This window comes from Aplidium turbinatum, chromosome 8, assembly GCF_918807975.1.
Source record: "Aplidium turbinatum chromosome 8, kaAplTurb1.1, whole genome shotgun sequence".
Classification (NCBI taxonomy): Eukaryota; Metazoa; Chordata; class Ascidiacea; order Aplousobranchia; family Polyclinidae; genus Aplidium; species Aplidium turbinatum.
In genome coordinates this window covers 10674090-10693844 of record NC_137479.1, presented here as the reverse complement: position 1 = coordinate 10693844, position 19755 = coordinate 10674090, and the positions used below count along the sequence as shown (strand labels likewise).

Sequence of the window (19755 nt, the reverse complement as noted above, 5' to 3'; positions counted from 1 at the left end):
CATGGGTTATGAAAAACTCGTTGGTCACTCTAAAAATTTCCTGGCCAGTCGTTCGTTCCTGGCTGGAAGTTCTTTGCAAAATAATTAGGCTACTCGTTTGTTATGGACTCGCCATTGACAAAACGTTGGCTACTACACTTAATAGCTGTGCTTTCAATATTACGAAATTTTTCATTAAACACTGCTAACTGACAATTCAAAATGACCTAGCCTGACTTCTAAAAACGCACTACCACGTTAACCAGCCTTTTTTAAAACTAGGGCAGCCTTCCCATTGCGAAAACTTCAATGTGAGGCAAAAAAATCATAAATGCACTGTGGGAAGTCTAGCTAGAGTTTGAGTTGTCTTGCAGTGGTAAAGCGAGAATTTTTAAAACACAAAACTCCTTTCTTTTCAAAAAGTATGTTCTGATGATAGTTATCCCGCGGCACACCGGTTGCGGAGCACTGCTTTATACTTATATGAATATATTTTGTGAATTGCTTTGCGATTACAATTGGGTCTCCAAATTAGTGGATTTTCCGTACAAACGAACATTAAAACTAAAAAAACGAGAACGACTGCTTATAGTCGAGGAAGAAATGTGGGTGGCTTTGTCGAATGTGCCTCGAGATATTAAGGGACTTGTGCAAGAAGTCAAGCCCAAATTTCACACTAAATTTTGAATAAATACATTTATTTATGCGCGCTATACTGTACAACTCATTCTGTGCTATTTCATACAGTTACTTGAAATACAGAAATCTCATAAAATTGACCCAGTTTTGCCAGGATGCCGCAAACTATTTATCTCTTCGATAGGGTGCCGCAAGGTCAAAAAGGTTGGGAACCACTGCTCTAAACCCTTGACAGCCTGTTTTAACCTAAAAGGAGGACTTTCTGATGATTACCCCTTTAGGGTGAAACAGGCTGTCAAGGGTTTAGACAGTGGTTCTCAACCTTTTCTGAGTCATGGCCCCCCAGACTGTGGCTCTAAAAGACCATGGCCCCCTTGAGCAAAATAAAAATGTATTTGTTTAAAGAACAATGAAACGAAATCAATAAAAACAGTTAACGAATGATTTAATGCTTTCTTTTTCGTAATAGACTACGCTAGTAAATCAAGCGTATCCTTAATTGTTACGTTACAATCACAAAAGATGATGCAACATGCAGTGAGATAGAACATATGATGAAAAAACATGCTTTTAGCTAGCTTTACGATACTAACACCTACATGAGTGTTTTTTGTGTCACAATTCTGTTATAATTCATCAATACATGTTATAATTTATTAATGAAGCTTTTTATCGTGGCTCCCCTGAGAACGCTCTGTGGTCCCCTTGGGGGGCCGAAGGCCACGGTTGAGAACCCCTGGTTTAGAGGGTAATAACTATGTATGTACTATGTATATTAGTTTACATCATGTACATTTGTACATGTAGTTTATTTACTGTCTTCTAAAGCTGTTATTGATTGTCAAATTTAGTCTCTGAACTTTAAACACAAGTATACAAAGTCGCACATTTTGTATATATATGTAGACCAGTTAGTATAATTCGTAATACAGACGTACATGAGTTTATAAACAGACTATATAGAGTAATTATTAAACTGTATTTTTCTTGCAATATGCCATGGCACTGTACCATATTTTTTACTGTACCGTATCATATCATATCTGTATCACATCCTCTTAAAACGTTAAAATGGGGGCAAACGACAAAACTTTGAACCCCGGTAGCAACCCTTAAATATCAACCAATCTTTATGAAAATTCACATATATCATTTTCTCATCAATGGTAACAATATTTTAGGGTGAGACATTAACATTTACAAAAAAAGTTTTTTTTGGACCACCCTAGTGAGTAGGTTACTGATTTACACCTTCAGATCTCCAGGGCGTATTTGATCACCGAACCAGACGGTGTGCTTGGTTGCAGTTGGTTTAAAACGCTGGTTAATTGTTTATAAAATATCTTAATCTATCGATAGCTAACGGAAATATTTCTCAAAAAAATGTGTCTTTTTTCATGCTTATTCATGTGTTATGCTTTTATTCATCCCACAAGGCGTTCATTGAGGAAGCTATTCCTTGTGTCATGGAAACACCCAATTTGTAAGAAGGATTAAATTCATGTCCACAATCGAGTTATCTTCGAATTTTTATCATTCCCACACACCACATGTCGTTGCACACTGCTTTTCCGATTAAACAATTACAACGTTATTTGAAAATCTAAAATTTCCTGAAATTAAAATTTTGTCTTAAATTATGTATGGTTTCTTTAAAACTTTATTTGTGCTAATTTTCCTAAAAAAAAAGAGAAATTTCTTAAAAGTGGGAGCTCGTAAACAAGATTTACAAATTCGCAACAAAATATTTGCGAACTTTAAAAACAAGTTAAAGAAAGGATTCAAATGTTATCAATCAACATTCCAAGAAGAATCTCAAACGAAAATTAACAAGGAACGAAAAGTGAAAGGCATAAATCACGGAAAATCAAATTCTTCACACACCGCTGCACAGTTTACAATCAGTGAAAACATGTTCGATTGCGACAGTGTTTCTCAAAGAGTGAGCCATCCGCTACCTGGGGGCCTAAGCACAATTTACATTAGCTCAAACACCTATGTGGTATTGCATTGATTCAACGTCTGCAGACGTTAAATTAATCTAAAAATGACTGATTTGCTGCCTGGGTATTTGCTAGTATTTGATGCTGCTGCCTTGCAGACAATCAGCGATAACTAATTGACTCGAGATCTGCTCACCAGCACTATCTATGCATAAGAAACCTGGTATGTTACCAACGCCTTCACGTTTTCAAATTGTCAAACTAATCCAAGTTGCAAATATTCCTCCGCAGCATAACAAAATCAACCTCAGGCCACTACAAGTCAACTGAACGCCTTGACGACTTTGAGAAAGGTTCAGAACCGACCAAATCGCCGACACCTTACTTTGTGATTGACAGGAGAAATGAGAATGTGAGTGTGTGGATGTGCTGTTTTATAGAAATTAGTTTTTATATGACGTCGTTTCAACGTTTTACAAGTTCATGTTGCAACAATGACTTTTCTAAACTGAGAATCATCTTTTTTTTTAAATCATGTTTGCCGACTCAGAAGCAGTTCAAAATGCTCTGAATGTAGTAAGTTTTCTGCTGAAACACGATCTCCCAATTGAATTTCATGGTAAAAAAACAATTTGTTGCATTTTTTAGGCGTCGCGTACGGAGCGCCCCACTAGTTTAGTTCATGGAATAACTGAAGAGAAACACTGCTCGGAATATACTCCACTTACTCCTTGCAGTATTGATGGTAAGTAGGGAGGAATCGAAGGGTTTTACTTCTGCTTTTTCAATCTCGGATCAGCTTATGTTCTCTCACATTTTAATCTCAAGCGAGTTTTGCAGCGTTTCTCCTTCAAGAGAGAGGAATTTAATTTGGATCGGGGGGAAATAAACCAACTTCTTGCGTTAAGGGGGGGAATTAACATTGAAGTTATATAGTTTTGACTAAAGTTTGTTACTTGTGTTTTCCTTAGATAAAGACTTCACTTTGAAAGATGAAAGTGTTCGTCCTGAAGTTGCTCATGCAGAAGACGGAGATGAAGGGTGAGACTGATGATTAGATGGGTTGGTTCAATCTTGCAAAACATAATATCAATTGCATCGAATCAACGTTACAGACATATTTTTGTAGAAAAGCTGTAACCATAAACACAGCCTCAAAAGTGTCCAATTCTAACGTTGTTTTTAACAAACATTTATGATTGCAATTGCAGAACTGTGGCTGTGGACAGCGAGGTGTCAGCTCCCTTGCTAGACCGATCGAAGGAGACGAACTTGATTGATGATATCAAGGCCGCTATATCTGCAGCTAACCTACGTAAGTTTATAAGTCATCTCATGGTTCCTGGTACTGCATGGATACCACTTTAAAGTGTTTTTGAGATTGTAAGGTTCCATATCCGGTGTTTGCGCAATAAAAAAAACTTTTCTGTTCCACCGACGCAGTGCACTTGGGTTTTGATGCCGGTTTTTGTTTTTCTATCATTGTGTTTTCCGTGTAAAAATGGAAAAAAATATTTGACACGGCGCTGAGTATAAAACACGCTTATGATTCGATGGGTTGAACGTTCACAGATGTCTATGGTCTTTGAGATTCACTTTTATATCATCATTGCAACTCAGACTACATTTAGCTGAACACTGTGAGCTAAGAAAATGATTGCTATGTGATTAAGCTTAGGTGGACTTAGATCTTTGAACTCACACTTGTCAATGCTTTTAGAGAAACAATCTATTTCCATTCCCTTTGCTGATGAGTCTGTTGAGCCGCCCACCGGCATACCTGAATTTGTTGGTCCGTCAAAAGTTGCACTTCAAAAACCAGGTAAATCTTAATAGAAGCAAATTGGCATCACAGTGACACTTTCTGTACTCAATGAGGTTAAGTTGTGAGTTGTTTTTTTTTTTAATAAAGTGTTACTTGATGAATAAGTAAGTTTAAATCTCTAACTTAGTTTTGCTTAGTTTGTGTTTTTACAATAACGACCGCACCAGTTTAATTTTTTTTTTTTTTACACGAATTGTTATTGTCATTTTAAGTGCACAGAAGCATGGTTTTTCTGTGACTATCAATTGACTTTTATGTAACTGTCACGTTTATGTTAAGTCTCTATTCATTTGCAGAAACAGAAGAACCCCCGAAGCTTCCTCCCAAGCAGTCCAGTCTGAAGATTAAAAACTTGCTTCCTCCTCTTTTTCTTTCTGAAAGTCCATCTATTTCTCGGAGCAGTGTCAATACAAATAACAACAATAGTCATAGAGGTCATCGATCTCCTCCTATCGTTGATCTCCCTCCTCCTCCACCACCAGTTCCGATTGAGGAAGAATTACCTGGAGAGAAGATCGTTGGGCCGTCTCTCCCAAAGTCTCCTCCTCCAAAAAAACCACCTCCTTCACGACCTAAACCGGGTTTGAAAAAACACGAAACGTTTTCTGCTCCTCACAATCAAAAAATAAAACCTCCCGTTCCTCCTAAATCCAATTCCGTAATGCGATCTTCTTCTATGAGGCTTCCTTCTCCTCCAATAATGGGAGATCTTTCTTCATCTAGGAGTGATGTGGTAGAATTTCCATCTCCTCGTAGCTCTGAAGATTCTGACTTTCACAGCCTAGGAAAGGGATCTTTGATTCGACGAGGGAGGACACCATCTTATAAACATAATTCCGTGGGTAGACCTAAATCTAAGGGGTTAGTTGCAGTTGCACCCCCAGTTGTTCCCCCATTGGAATAATGTGAATTGATGTCTCGAATTATGAAGAAATGAGGTAAAAGATGTTTATGGTTTTTCAGTAAAAATCAATGTCAGTATTTGTCAATAAACTTATAAAATTAACATTGCATTAAAGTTGTTTTACTGTTCATTGTTTTATTTATTATTGAACCCATCTGTCGGTGTCAAATCATTCAGTGAAATTTTGACTCTTTGATAAAAGCGTATCCGCAAGACACGAAAATGCGCATTACACTGAACGAAAAAGCTTTTACCTGCATTTTAGTTTTATTAGTTTCACTTATGAAAGGACTGTAGTAATAATTTCATTCTGTAGACTTGAGGTACTGCATCACATTCCCTTAGAAACTTCTAGTAAAGGTACTTCGTTGCAGTAGACTTTCTGGTACGGTAGTCGTTTTGTTTTATTTTCATGACGATAGTCGTTGTACTGTAGAGCAATTTGTCTTTGTATTTGAGAAACATCCTAACCTTTGCCTCAAAAACTTCTAATTGATTCACTATCAACTATACAAATTTTCAAGACAATAAAATGTTTTTAGAAAAAATTTCTGCGAATAGTTTCATGTCCCCTGCAAACAATTGTGTTTCTGATGTCGCCAATTACACCAATATCTTAATATTGATCCGTTGCATTATTTTATGTTGATATTGCATTTTTAATACGTTTTGTTAATTGTTAAATCATTGGTAGGCCTACTGTACAATGTAACTTGCATGTTTCTATGGCTTTTATTTTGTTTAAAATGTTTTCAGATTGTTTCAATTTATGTTTTCAATAGTAGAACGCGATGTCATAACGTTTTCTGCCAACACCACCTGATAGATGGCGTTGCGATGCTTAAGTTTTTCGTTTTTATAGCTGCAAAGGGCCAACTGTTTGGTCAACAGTGTCCCTTTTTTCTTTTTCTAAAGCAAGTGAACTGATTTGCTGGCGTCACATGCAGAAGGGGCTCATACAACAAAATCCGTCATTTTTACATTGATTCAACGTCTGCAGACGTTGAATCAAAGTAAAAATAACGGATTTTTCTGTCTGGGGGATGCACTATTAAAAGGCCTATTGTTACCCTTTGACTTGCAAACACACTTTTTCTAACATAGGCTACATTGTGCTTGTGATTTTGGCTTGTTTATGTCTCTACCGTTCGTGTAAATAATGTCACAGACCTAGTCAGCAAATCAGCTCCTAACCTTAATTAAATGTCTGTAGACGTTAGATTAGAGTAAAAAGTGGCTGATTTTCTGGCTAGAGGCGTTTATGCTGGAAGTGAGCAAGAAATGTACAAAAACTAAAAACGTAGCCTAATAGTTTGTTTTTTTCGAATACATCGTGAATTTCAGAAGCGTTTAAGCATTAGCTAACATTTTTAATAAGAAATTATTACCTAGCAGTTTGACCCAACTAACCAAAATGCTTGATTTTATGTAAACGTCACTAGTTTGCCAAACATGTTGCATTTCACATCACCATGCATTGTTGAGGGCCAGCTAACAAACCTGCCTACAATTTATTCTTGGCCAGTTACGTTGCATTTAAAGCTTCCAAAGTAGCATTTCATGTCATGCAATCTTTAATTCTTTATATCCCGGCAAACAATATCCGCAGACGTTCGTCTTTGTCGTATGAGCATCTGGAGTCGAGGGTCTATCTTTCTACCACCCCAGACTCACGATGTTCTCGGACTACACTGGAAGGCTACTAGATAGCAGCCAGTCTTTGGTTTCCTCATCCAAGACAGGCAGACCTTCCACTCCATTAGGCGGCTGAAGATGTTACAGTCGTTGATGATGTGGTCTACGGTCTGTTCCTCAGCATCACATTCACAAGAGGAGAAAGAGTCCATTCCCCATTGGTGCATGGTTGAGTGTAAAATCCCGACGCCTGTACGGAAACAATTAAGGCGCACCCACTCTTGTGTTGGTAGCGTCAAGCCGGTGTGAAGGGTGTCGGCATCGGGAATGAATGAGTGGAGTCTGGTTGTGCTTGACTTCCATTTATTGTCTGCCCAATTAGCCGCTGAGATGTCTTGTTCGTCAGCTTCCGTAGACGTTGACTCAATGTAAAAGTGACGAACTTCGTAGGCGGATATCATCGAATGCTCTCAAGCCGAATCGCCCGTGAAAATAATAATCATTGCCTGAGATGGGTATGCTTGTCATTGCTTGTGTCCCTTGAAACTTTATTATTTTATGCGCTGTTTTTTTTCATGTTCTTCATTCACTAATAAAAATACTGTTGCTTTGTGACAAACTCAAACTCACGGCATGTCTTCAAAGTTCGTCAGCCATCTGCAAGAAGCTGTTGTGAAAGAGAATGTTTTTTGGATCAAGTTTGCTTTCAACGCTGTTTAGGAAAGTTTTCTTTATGCAGCTGAGTATTTCGTTCAATTGAAGTTTTCGGATTGCCACAGCATGAATCAATGAGTGACAGGTCAAATCACTTGTTACGCATGACCACCATAGAATTATTGCTTTCGGAAATTTATCTCAAAATAAATGTCAAAAGTATATCTAGAATTAAAGGTGTTTTATGTTATTTCTTGAGTTGTTATTGCTTTGGAAGGAACAGTATGACTACTTTGCGCAATGGCATGCCTTCGTGCAGCAGTTGACTCTGGCGCACGGGGAGAGTAAGCCTTTACCTTCAGAACCATACTCTGTAAAAGTGTTTTATATCGTTGACAGTAAAATTGCCAAACAATAGCTTACAGTAAATACGCCCAGAGCTGACGTTAATCCGAAAATACAAAGGTGGTCCGCGTCGATATGTCAGATATGTCGAATTTTCCTGTCTCTAATTTTTTTTCATTTGAGAAATCCGAACGTAGGCCTAATCTTTTTGAAGATTATACAAAAATCCATTTGAAGAGAAATGAATTTTCTATGCATGAGCATGATTGACTTGCAGTTGAAGCAGCAGAGAAGTTTCCAATTTCTTACCCAAAAAGGGAAGTTGGCAGTTGTGTTGCATTAGAGCAGGGATTTGTAAATTCGTTTTAGTTGCAGGGCGAAATTGCAAAAATGTTTGGTTTTGTGACAACATTTCAAGAAATTACTGTAAGTATTTACTGTTTCATGCTGAATGAACAGGGGAAAGGAAGGGTAACCTAGTTTGATTGAGCTGACCTCCGTGGTCAGTGGCGGCTCGTGAGGTGTGGAAGTGGTGGTGCTGCGGACGGGCGCAGCCCGGCCGCGTCTTCGCCGAAGGCGAGTAAAACGGCGGGGGGTTTGGGGGGCCTCCCCCAGAAAAATTTGAAAAATGACACTTAATTTGGTGCATTCTGTGCGCATCTTCAGCTCTAAATTGTAATGAAAAGTTAAGATAAAACTTGTGCGGTTTGAACTTTTTCCTTTTGTTGGTTTCGTTGCTGTATTTTATTTACACTATATCGTTTCTTTTGTATTAAGACAAGGAAAAATAAATTGAATTGGTGTATTGGCTGCAGCCATTATTGTGACAGAAAGCGTTGCTAAACACTTTTGCAATGTATTGTTCTGCAAGTAAGTTAATATAGGTTAGGGAATCGCCAAACACAATTAATTAAACTAAATCGGTTCTAAAAAATAGTTAAAAAAGAACCAAATAACCAAACCCCAAATATGTAGACAAACACCTTTGAAAATGGGCAATTTTTTTGAATTTGGCGATAAAATCGCCAATATGGCAACCCTAGGCGCGCTGTTCAAGACAGCGCCAAAACGACAAACGTTAGCATTGCCAGACTGATAAACTACGTCATTGTCACGTGACTTCGACTTGGTTTGTTTGCTTTTATGACGCTTGCGCTTCGGTGCACGGAAAATCACAGCGCCTCACAGAGCGAAATCATAGCGGTCAAGCTTGAGTGGAAGTCATGTGACAACGAGGTAGTTTCCCTCTCTGAGAGAAACTTTTTTTCTTTCCCTCTCGCGTTTCCAGTCAACAAAGGAAAAGGTTGGAAAGGTCTGCAAACCTAAACAAATTTGATAAAAATAATGAAAAATCACGACGTGTTTTACGGGCAGAATGAGCCCAAAAATTGGTGGAGCTGCAGCGCCACAGCACCATTACACGAGCCACCACTGTCCGTGGTAAATCTTGCGCTTATAAACGACAATAAAATGTTCTTAGACTCAGCAATGGTGTAGTAGGGCTGTAACTGTGATTGGTAAAACTGCCAACAGGTCCCAGATTGATTTTTCCTGCTTAGATAATTATACAGTTGCTCCAGAACTTGTTACTTTGTTTAACATAATAACTTAGCCTATAAGCCTACGATAATTTCTTATTTGTTCCTTATACCAATCGTAAATCACGAAAAGGTCTCCAGAGGAAACGCCGGATTTCAGAAATAGTACTTACCGGTACCTACACGTCATATGGCACACTATTAATAAATTATATGCTTCGTGTAAAGTACACGTTCCTATAGAACTAAGGCTGCATCTCTGACATTATTCTTTTGTGCTTCAAACTGTTCTGAATGGTAGGCTAATTGTTCCAGGAAAGAGATCTCAGACAGTAAGACAAATACTTGAACTTTTAAAATTTATCATACGATTTGGGTACAGTACAGAGGTAACTTTTTTAAACATTAAACAGACATAACCCAGCAACAACACTGTTGCTGAGTTATGTCTGTTTATGATTTTAAAATTTAATTAAGGTAATTAAATTATTGATTTTTTTTTTGTAAATTTTTTTTATAGCATTTTTTTTGTAAGTTTGCATAAAAATTTATATACATAAAAGTGAATTCTGTTAACGGTAAATTTTCTAAACAGAGAAATATTTCGATCAATTTCGTGTCAAAGGTTTTGTATGTTATTATTCTGCCGACTGTGCGGTTAAATTTTATGAAATTATTAGGCTACTGTTCGTTACCAATAAAGATTTGATATCTCGTCATTAACTCAGTTGTAAATCATCTGGTCTAGGTACTAGCCTAACATTCTAAGCTAAATAATAAGGTTATTGCTCTAAGCCTAATAAGCACAACAATAACCAAATGAAAGTGCTAAAATCTTCTAAGAATAAAAACGTGCATGTATCGTTATTGGGTGGGAAGGCAGGCGGCATGGTTGTAACAAACAAAACAAGGCTTTACAAAACTTAAAAAGATATCCGACACATTGGCTAAAAGATTAAAGTATTCTATGCCATAGCTACCTCTAGTTAGGACCATTTGTAACATCTTGGAAAGTGTTGCTAACTGTTGTGGGCTATTGCTAACAGTCAGAATAATTTTTTTTCAAAAAGTAACCTTTTCTCACTTTTCACAGTTTTGTAATGCTGCAATGTTTTATGTAGGTTGGGGTGGCAGTGAAATATTGTGAACCTATTTATTAGATCATTTCAGGTACAGTAAAATTCAGTCTACCGCAGTCTGCAATGCATGTAAAACATTATGCCAGATCGTTAGGTAGGCTATTCATGCCAGATAGTTTATGAACATAAGACGTTGAAAGATGGTATTACAAACATAGAAAAGCTAATCGTTACGTAAATATCATGTGATAAAAAAACAAATAAGTGGTTGATGGTGAAAACTGTTGGACAAAATGAGCTGCATTTATCTGTGATTTTTATAGCATAGCCTACAAACAAGCTCAGTCTTTGAAATCAATCACGATTGCATTTGTCATCGATCACATCTCTGCTTGCATATTCACTTTTGTAATTGGATGCGTTCTTCAGACAACTGGCAAGCTTCCTGTCACAGTCGCATTTTCCAAAGCTTGCCTTGTCGTTCTCTCGATCTAATCAAATCCAAAAGTTCAACTTATTTTCTTTGATTTTATATAAAAGAATAAACAAGTAATTTAAACAAATATTGCTTCTGATTGAAATTATGATATTCTTCAATTATCCAGCTATCTCAGTATTTGTAAGTACGTTTATCGTGAAAAGTAATAGCTCAGTTGGCTAAATATTTTGCATATGTTGTAACTGCTGTATTTTTGTGCCATCTCCTAGATTCTACAAGATTAAAACCATGGAGGCCTAGGCCTATTTTTTTTTTTTTTTCTTTGTTGGCATGAAGAATTGTGTTTCTCAAATCGTAGAATTTTGATCTTTAGCAGAAATACCTTTGAACATACGTAGATTGATGTGTTAAAATCTCAATAATGGATCAAAAAAGTAACTTTTAAACAAATTCAAATTTCATAGATGTAAACTAAAAAGACATTTTAAGCCGAATTAAGGATATCCCTAATTCTAAGCTAATTCACCCACCACATCGAACATCATCTGGCAGGTCCGGGCTGGTTGTGTTGGTATAATAATGATACTCTAGGAATATGAAAGCCATGTTGGATTTGTCGGGGGCATGTTGTGCCCTCGTATCATCGTAGCATTTGTCATGGTTAAAGCAGCAACTGAAACGTAAACACAACTTCAATCGATAGACTGACCATCAACAACTTGAAAGATAATTACAAAGTACAGTGCAGAGAAAGCCTAAGCCATGAAAACTCCATTTGTGCTCTCTGAACATGTCGACATTTACAAGGTGGCCAAACCATGGCCAGAGTCATAACTATACTTTGATGCCCAGGCAGATGTGTGGGCTACACTACTGGTAATAGGATGCAATGATACATTTGTTTGGGTGGTTGATTGTTGTTTTAGCATGAAATACTACTTAACCCGATGTTATGACACTGCCCTACAGAAATTGACCTTGCTGATAGTAAAATCTTGTGTATTGCAAAATCATGCACTAGTGCGAGAGAGATTTATTCTCCTTTCAACAAAATCAGCAAATAGGCTACATAAATGAGGAAAAAACATCCAGGCAAGGAGGACCTACGAATCTTGCGGGTTTTCTGATCAAAGAACTTGTACACAAAAACACACAAGTTTTTAAATGTTAAACAAACAGTAAAAAAAATTGTAGGCTACAACAGATAGACACTACACTACAGCAACAAATACAAACAGTTAAATATGACGTTATTTAAACATGAAAATTAGTTTTATCCAGAATTTATCAGAATATTTTGTAAAGCTTTTTGAATAATTCAAATGATTTGTGTTATATTGAATATCCTGTTGCTATTTACTCCAAAGCTTAACTCCTCTGTGTGTTAGTTGATTGCTTGCTGCCGATTTGGTGACTTGAAGAAAAAATAAACCATTTTATTTACTTGCCGAGTGTCATGTGATTACAAGAGGTAAATTATTATTGAAGAGTTTATGCATAAATTTATCAATTTCGAGTTTGTACGTATATTTTTGTTGTAAAATATTTAAAGATTTATGCTAGGTTATTTACGTGACAAAACTTAAAGCTTCTTGTAATAGTTCGAATTATGTTATTGAGCCTGATATCTATTTTTTGAGGTGTGTTTTAGTGGCAGTTTCCTGAATAATGATGCCATATTGTACACGACTATAATTTATAGCCAGCTAGGCTATGCACAGAGTTTCTTTTGATACATAATTGCGTGAACGAACACAAACCCAGAGTATCGAGCCACCTGCAATGACAAATGACGTGTGCTTGCTGACCAAGTTAGTTTTTCATCGATACAATCATACAAACTCTCAGATTTTTGGCTATACTTTTGATCTTTCTATTTTGGTTTGGTGGATGTACAGACTAAAATCAAATCCTATGTACAGACTAAAATCAAATCCTATCGAGCGTCTGGGTACTTTATTGATTAAATAGGCTATATAAGATGTTTTTTTTGAGTAATTTAGCCAAAGTTTATTTCGTCTTAGCCAGGCATTAATTTTACCTAACTCAGAATTAGATTGTTTTTGCAACAAATTCAGGTATTCTTCGCGAAAAGCTAGATATGTGTCGTCAGTAAATAATTCAGCAGAAAATTTAGGTACTAAAGGAAGGTGGTTTATGTAGGCAAGATCAGAAAAAAAGAGGGCCTAGAGTGGACACCTGATAATGAACATTGAACACCACAAAGAACTTTTTTCAAACTTGAAGTTGAGTGATTTATTTCAGTACATTGGTGTCGATTTATTAGGTAACTTTGCACCAGCTGCAGAGCAGTGCCTCGAAAGCCGTAATAAAGTTGAAGTTTCCATATTAATATTTTGTGGTCAACAGAGTGAAACGCCTTTGGTAGGTATAAACACATACATAGCAAGTATAAAAATGTAGGTCTACGTTTTTTAGTAAATTATCATAAAACTTGTTTATAGATATGTAGTAGCCTAGCATTCTGTAGCAGTATGAACAATTACTCAGCACTATTGCATATTAGGTCCCATAATGTCATGACGTTTCTTTAAATATTTTGAATAAGCTACACTCAAAGACGACTTGGCAGTAGGCAATGTTGATTTGATCATTCTAGGCTTTGGTCTCATTATTTAAGATACTCGGATAGTATTTTTTATATGGCAGGACAAGAATGATACAAGCTGTTTGTTGATGATAAGATAGTTGGTCTATTTTAGCTTCACACTCGCAAGAAAGAGTCATGCAACTTTTCATAGGTGCACTGTTAGCAGAAAGGGCACGCCAGTCGCACAGAGAAGATTGAAAGGCATCCATGGCTGTCTTAGCAGAGATGTCGACAACGAGAGCACCGAAGTCAGGAATAAAAGAACATAACCTGGTTACGTTTAGTTATTAATCTTCTTAACGTGTTCCATTTATGTTCAACCTAATTAGCCGCAAAACTGCTGTCGCTAAGGCTTGGAATCTGGATCGAATCTAAATACCTGTATTCTACGGCATACAGAAGTCGTCAGAACCAATAATCTAAAGCCTAATTTAAAACTTGATGTAAGGCTATTTCTGAGCTGAAAATCTATTAACATGGCCCTGATTTATAAATTTACAAACTAAAGTTTATTTGGCATTTTTGCTTAAAATTAATATTGAAATACTCGAGATTGCAAGTTACTGTAATATTCTTACGTATCAGTTGGGTCTACTGGCTTTCCACCGCCTCCAAGTCCGCAAAAGCATCCATAGTGCAAATATTTATGCTGAATATCTTCTCTTGATTCCTTCGTATACAGTTGTATGAGTTCCCCGATCTGGCCGGTGTGTAACTGCGCAAGATGATAAGTAATAATTTATCGTGCTGTTATAGTCCACAATTACATAGAGATAGCTGTTGTCATTTGCAAATAAGACAAAATGCTCATATAGATGTAGACATCATTATGCCAATTGAGGGCTGGATAGTCACTCTAGATGAAATTTACTTCACACTTCAATTATTGGGGATCACTTATCCACTAGATCCTGCTCCGGAACTGCTCATACCTGAAAATTAGTAGCTTTAGTTACATCGAACATTGGAAGCTTACATATTTATCTCTTTTATAGATTTAGAACGTACAATGAAAAAAATCATGGAATGTAGTTAGAACATGCATTAAATTGTTAGGTAGCCTACTATTTTGATCCAGTCCTTACCAGAAATTGAAATAGGCATTTTCATCAGTCATGGATGCTTATAATTTTAAAAATCATATCACAAGGAAATAACAATAACATACGTCTACCGCATTCTTTGACAAGCCAGGACAATAGACTGATAAATTTAGCATAAAACAGACGAAATAATGAATCTGCCAGTAGTAGCTTACTGAGAAAAACAAAAAAGATAGATGGTAATTTGTATGAGCAAAGTTTTGTGCCACACTATTTGGCAAGTGGTGGAACCCAGATTGGAAAAGCTTTATCGAACACTGCGAGAATATAGCCTACTCAATTAGTGCATTATGCCTAACCGGACGGAGCTCAAAGGTGATGTGGCCAGCACTTTGTTTCTCAACTCTCACGAGCGTACCGTTCAATACACTAATTCCTGATAGCAGATTTTGAAATGAAAGAGACAACTTCCATTCATAATCAAATGAGCGTATCCAAACAGATCAATGTAGGCTCGGTTTTAAGGAAGCTATGGTTTTATTAATAGTCGCTGTCCATTGCTCATTTTTCATTTTATATCACGGTGTGCGATGTCATCACATTATTGCCCGACTTATCCTCACTGTGTTATGCAAGAAACAATACTGTACTATCGGAGCCCTTTTTTAGTCTTCAGTTTGACCCGACCTGGAATGGATCTCAGATCTACCAGCACCAGAGCCGGCCACTGCGCTGGCAGGCTCGGTTCTGAAGGTCACGAAACAAGTTAATGTGTGAGAAACAAAGTCTGTTTGAGTCTCACTAGTTGGTTACATTGATCAGTGCCAAGTTTTAAACTGATTATCCTGTTTCGGTCTCAAGCACCTTATAACGTTCGTTTTTTGTCGCTTCTTTCTTTTTGTAGACTTTTGCTATGCTTAGAATTTAGCCTCCTAGGCCTACTGTATTTTGTCGTGATGGTCAGAAATAGGCTAAAAATACTATGAACTGGACTGTCAGGGACTAGCAAAATTGCTGTATTTTGGACTGCTGCTTATTCAAAACATTTAAACATTTTCTAAAAAATCTTTAAATCCTTTAGGGCGTTATATAGTCTTGAGGAAAAAGAGCGGTTCATTGCCTCCAACATTTACCGAGTTGAAGATATCCCACACTGCATCAAACTATTCTAAATCCAGCTCGGGAAAACATTTCAGCTCAAGCTTGAAGTCTAAATAAAATACCGGCACCGCACTTTGTTCTAACATTTCAAGATTCGACTCCAACATCTCAGCTGTGGCTTTTACCTTTCGATTCAATTGGCGCATTTTTTAGAATTCAGAAGAATTACTTATGTGTAGAATTAAAAGGAATACTTAACGCATGCTTTTAAGTTATGCTTGTTGAAAGTTCACACGCATGGAACCAAACTATTGTTCCCATGTGAAAGACACGCCTTGTCACAAAAAGGTTATTGAAAACCATGAGACAATCAATAAGGAATGAAGGCTGTTTCCCCCTATACCAAGCCAGAATGCCTTTTGCTAATTGTCAATGATCGCTTCGCGGTCGCTCGCTTCCTGCTTTTTCAAGTAGAATGGCTTTAATTAGCCTAGTCTTCGCCGAAAACCTCATGCAGTTCTGACGCTTGTCTGATGAAGTTTATAAAAATGTAAACAAATTTATAATAATACAGCTTCGGTAGAGAGTTTGTCTTGTTGAACCACAGGCGTACGAAGCCGAGCAACGTTATCAAGTTTAACATATTAAAGATTATTATATTTACAAAAAACACAAAACTACGCAACAATTAAATATCGAACGTTGTCGAAAACGTTCGATATTTTAATTGTCGAAAACGTTCCATAATCGAAAACGTTCGATATTTAATTGTTGCGTAGTTTTGTGTTTTTTGTAAATATAATAATCTTTAATATGTTAAACTTGATAACGTTGCTCGGCTTCGTATGCCTGTGGTTCAAATTTATAATAGAAAGCAAATTAGGCTATTTAAAATAAACAGCAATTAATTTTTCTTGCTCAAGTCGGTACAAATTTTCTTACCGTTCCGGGGTGTTCTTTTTTGTTTGGAAGAGAATTTCCTTGTAGGATTTCCCGTGAAATACAGGGCTCACTTTCACCAATCAGCAAACTGGACAAGGCTGCTAAAAGTAGCAACCTTATCATGTTGTTGGTTTTTTTAACTTTTCTAACAGCCTACAGTACTACAATTCAAAAAGGTATTAGAAAGTCGGTACTTCTCAAAAATACTTTCTGAGCAATGTCAGATCACGAATATTAAAGTAAATGATTTCTAACTGTTTTGTATAACTTATCCAGTGTGGTTTGTTCCGTGCTTGTGGTGTAGAATGTCCGTTTGTGCAAGATTATTAAATTTGTTTTAATTATTAAATTAGTTTTAATACTAATCTAAAAAGACACCACTTCGGCTCAGAGCCTCTTTTAACAGATTTCCACTGGAGGGGCAATATTATCAGTGATGCTCGTAGCTGCGGAGGATTCGCCCCCCAGACCCCCCAACTCGTTGCTGACTTCTCTGATATATAATTGACATGGAAAAACGTGTTATTTTATTTTTTACAACTTTTTCTATAATAGCATCAACGTTCATTTGAAATCTGCGATAAGAATATTATTTATTACCCTTCAGTGGGGGGCAATTGCCCCCTACATTTTGCTTAAAAGAGGCCCTGCTTCGGCTGCATAGCCGAGTAGTGAGAGCCCTGGTTCGACGTTCGATAGGCGCCGGCTCGACACCGCTCAAAAGTATGAGTCTGTGTTTTTGGCAGAACACTTAAAGACATGCCGTCGATAGCGGAGTGGCGCCCCTTCGACTATAAACCTTGAATTATCACATGATTATGAGCAGTGCGCTGCTCTATAGAGAGGAATTCCTACGACTGTTCGTAGGGCTAAAGGTGACAAAGTTGCTGAAGTCTTGTAGGCTATCATTGGTTTCCTATGCCCACGCAATACACTGCATTAACGCCGTTCATGCACTCCACAGCTTTCTAACCCCTGTAATTCGTGTGTGATGTAGGGTACAATATAGCTAAAGAAATAAAACCAAATTTTTTAAAATATTAACAACCTAGCTTGACAAATAAAGTAAACAATATCACACCAAATCAGAAGAATCGGTTTATTTAAATACATTTAGCTTGACAAACTCCGTGATTTCAAGTTTTTCCCAAAAAAAGTACGATATGCTTTTCCGTAATTACAAAGGCCGTATTCGTTAATCAGGCTTACAGTTCTTTCCAGTTATCTCTGTGTTTAACTGTCCTCGAGCTTTTGACAAAAGGGGCAATTTTAAGGGTTTTTTTTTAAATTTTCTGGGAAAGGCCTCCCCAGGCTCCCTTTAGGCGCTCCACCTTCGGTAACTCGTTTAAGGGCTCACTCGCATGTGCAAAAATACTTCTTTGCCCTCCCCCCGACATTTTGTGCTGGCTACGCCCCTGACTGTTGATTGCCGTTGGAAATGAATATATAGAAATCAGCACGGAGCTCTATCGCTACAAACTGTTGCTCACCGTACTAATTAAACAACTGTTTATGTAAGTATTAATCCTTCAAGGTTTCACTATTTTCCCCATTCATTAACGTGCTGGTATATCGCTTGTCATAGCCTACCCAGTAGACTACACTACTTCCTTTTTATCTCAGACGAGTTACTGTAAATAGAAATCAATACAGCAATTCACGTAGAGACATAAGCCTAAATAAGTCGCTATGTCGTTTTTCGCCAGCAGCACACCAGCCCACCTAACCTGCTTTCTGTCATTGTGGTGCAGTTTGCAACCACCACTGTTCGTCATCACGTCTTTCATTACGATGATACCGGGTACGTAGGTTATTGCTGGAGATTTTCAGGATGTTAACATTGCGTCATCTTTGTTTTATAATTGTTTGTTCAATTGATGTTAGCAGTCTGTAAAAGCTACCTTGATATAATCAGTTTTTCCTTCTACCTAACTACATACGCTGTTGTGGCTTGCACTTAGTGGGAATTAGGGATAGCTCGTCGCCATTATGAACAATGTCTTGTTTTGTATCTCTTATCTGAAACAACCTGGTTACTTCAATACAGGACATTATAGCCTAGTACGCATCTGTTATTCTCAGATACATATTAAAGTATTATGCTGTAGGTGTTCACACAAGATATTGTACATAATACTTACGAGTCACCACTAGGTAAAAATAAAAATTTTAAACAATTGAACAATTTGACTTTGACTAAAACAAAAAATCATTAACGGTTTTAATTTTATTATAGTCAAAGTCCGAAACATAATAAACCCACGGGTGGTTTTATAACTTAATCAAAACAGTTGTAACTTATCCACAATGACTGATTCGCCTAAGTCTGCAGCATCACTACTTTTTCTAAAACATTGTAACAATCCTGTTCAATCATAATCTTACAAGAATTGAAAATAACTCTTTCACAAAGTCCTTTCCACTTCAGATGTCGCGCGGTAGCTTTAGTTGCTGTTCTTTGTGACGGAAAAGCTAATTTTGGCGAGGAACGGAACAGAAATGCCACAGGTTCCACTTCAATGGATTTCTAAAGGTTGGTCGAGCACAAAACAATAAAATAACCAAAGCGTGACATAAACCGTGTCGTTATTCGTAAAACCAATGTGTGGCTAACCGTGACAAAAGAACAATAAGCTTGTTAAACAAAGATAAAATAGTTGCCATATTGCACGAACATCATCTAATTTATAAAGATGGTACTGCTATTTTGCATTCATCAAATGCTGGCATTTGCACAACAGTCTAACTATAAAGTTTGAATACTGAAAAGTTTGGGTGTTCATCAGGACAATTATCGTTTCTAGCACTAGTTGCAACGTTCATCGGATGAAATTGAAAGTAAAATTAACAACAAACAAGATGATTTATTGCTTCACTGACGTTTCGTGCACCATGACAATGCGCATCCTCAGAGCGGATAACATACAAATAAAATTTCACCAGGTTATATGCGTGGAAAGTAACCGCTCACACATCATTGGCCAATTTTTAGAATATTGCGTGTTTTATTTTTTCTTGCCTTCAATCGCACTGCAGTATATAACCTGGTGAAATTTTTATTTGTATGTTATTCGCTCT

General features: G+C 37.0%; 2 protein-coding genes across 2 annotated transcripts in view; one reads left to right on the top strand and one right to left on the bottom strand.

The window, feature by feature from the left end:
- The window catches only part of LOC145775281 (uncharacterized), a 40481-nt gene extending 32692 nt beyond the window's left edge, over positions 1-7789 (top strand). The window contains exons 17-22 of the mRNA XM_082586540.1: positions 2853-2973; positions 3210-3306; positions 3533-3602; positions 3773-3876; positions 4282-4383; positions 4683-7789. Coding sequence (XP_082442666.1) covers positions 2853-2973; positions 3210-3306; positions 3533-3602; positions 3773-3876; positions 4282-4383; positions 4683-5290 — 1102 coding nt within the window. The 3' untranslated portion in view covers positions 5291-7789. The remainder of the gene's footprint in view (positions 1-2852; positions 2974-3209; positions 3307-3532; positions 3603-3772; positions 3877-4281; positions 4384-4682) is intronic.
- A 1497-nt stretch (positions 7790-9286) lies between these two features.
- On the bottom strand, positions 9287-16834 carry LOC145775650 (basic phospholipase A2 3-like). The gene is made up of 4 exons (XM_082586977.1): positions 16678-16834; positions 14170-14306; positions 11511-11653; positions 9287-11032 (listed from the first exon to the last, which is right to left on the bottom strand). Exons 1-4 carry the CDS (start codon positions 16798-16800, stop codon positions 10896-10898), a joined length of 540 nt encoding a protein of 179 aa, XP_082443103.1. The 5' UTR covers positions 16801-16834; the 3' UTR covers positions 9287-10895.
- Between the last annotated feature and the right edge of the window lie 2921 nt (positions 16835-19755).

What these genes read in the sequence shown, in the direction of transcription:
- LOC145775650 (XM_082586977.1), bottom strand. Translation starts at nt 16,800, where the DNA reads ATGATAAGGTTGCTACTTTTAGCAGCCTTGTCCAGTTTGCTGATTGGT. An exon ending in AAAAAGAACACCCCGGAACG is followed by an intron (nt 14,307 to 16,677) that starts GTAAGAAAATTT and finishes CATCTTGCGCAG; the next exon opens with TTACACACCGGCCAGATCGG. An exon ending in CCAGTAGACCCAACTGATAC is followed by an intron (nt 11,654 to 14,169) that starts GTAAGAATATTA and finishes TTTACGTTTCAG; the next exon opens with TTGCTGCTTTAACCATGACA.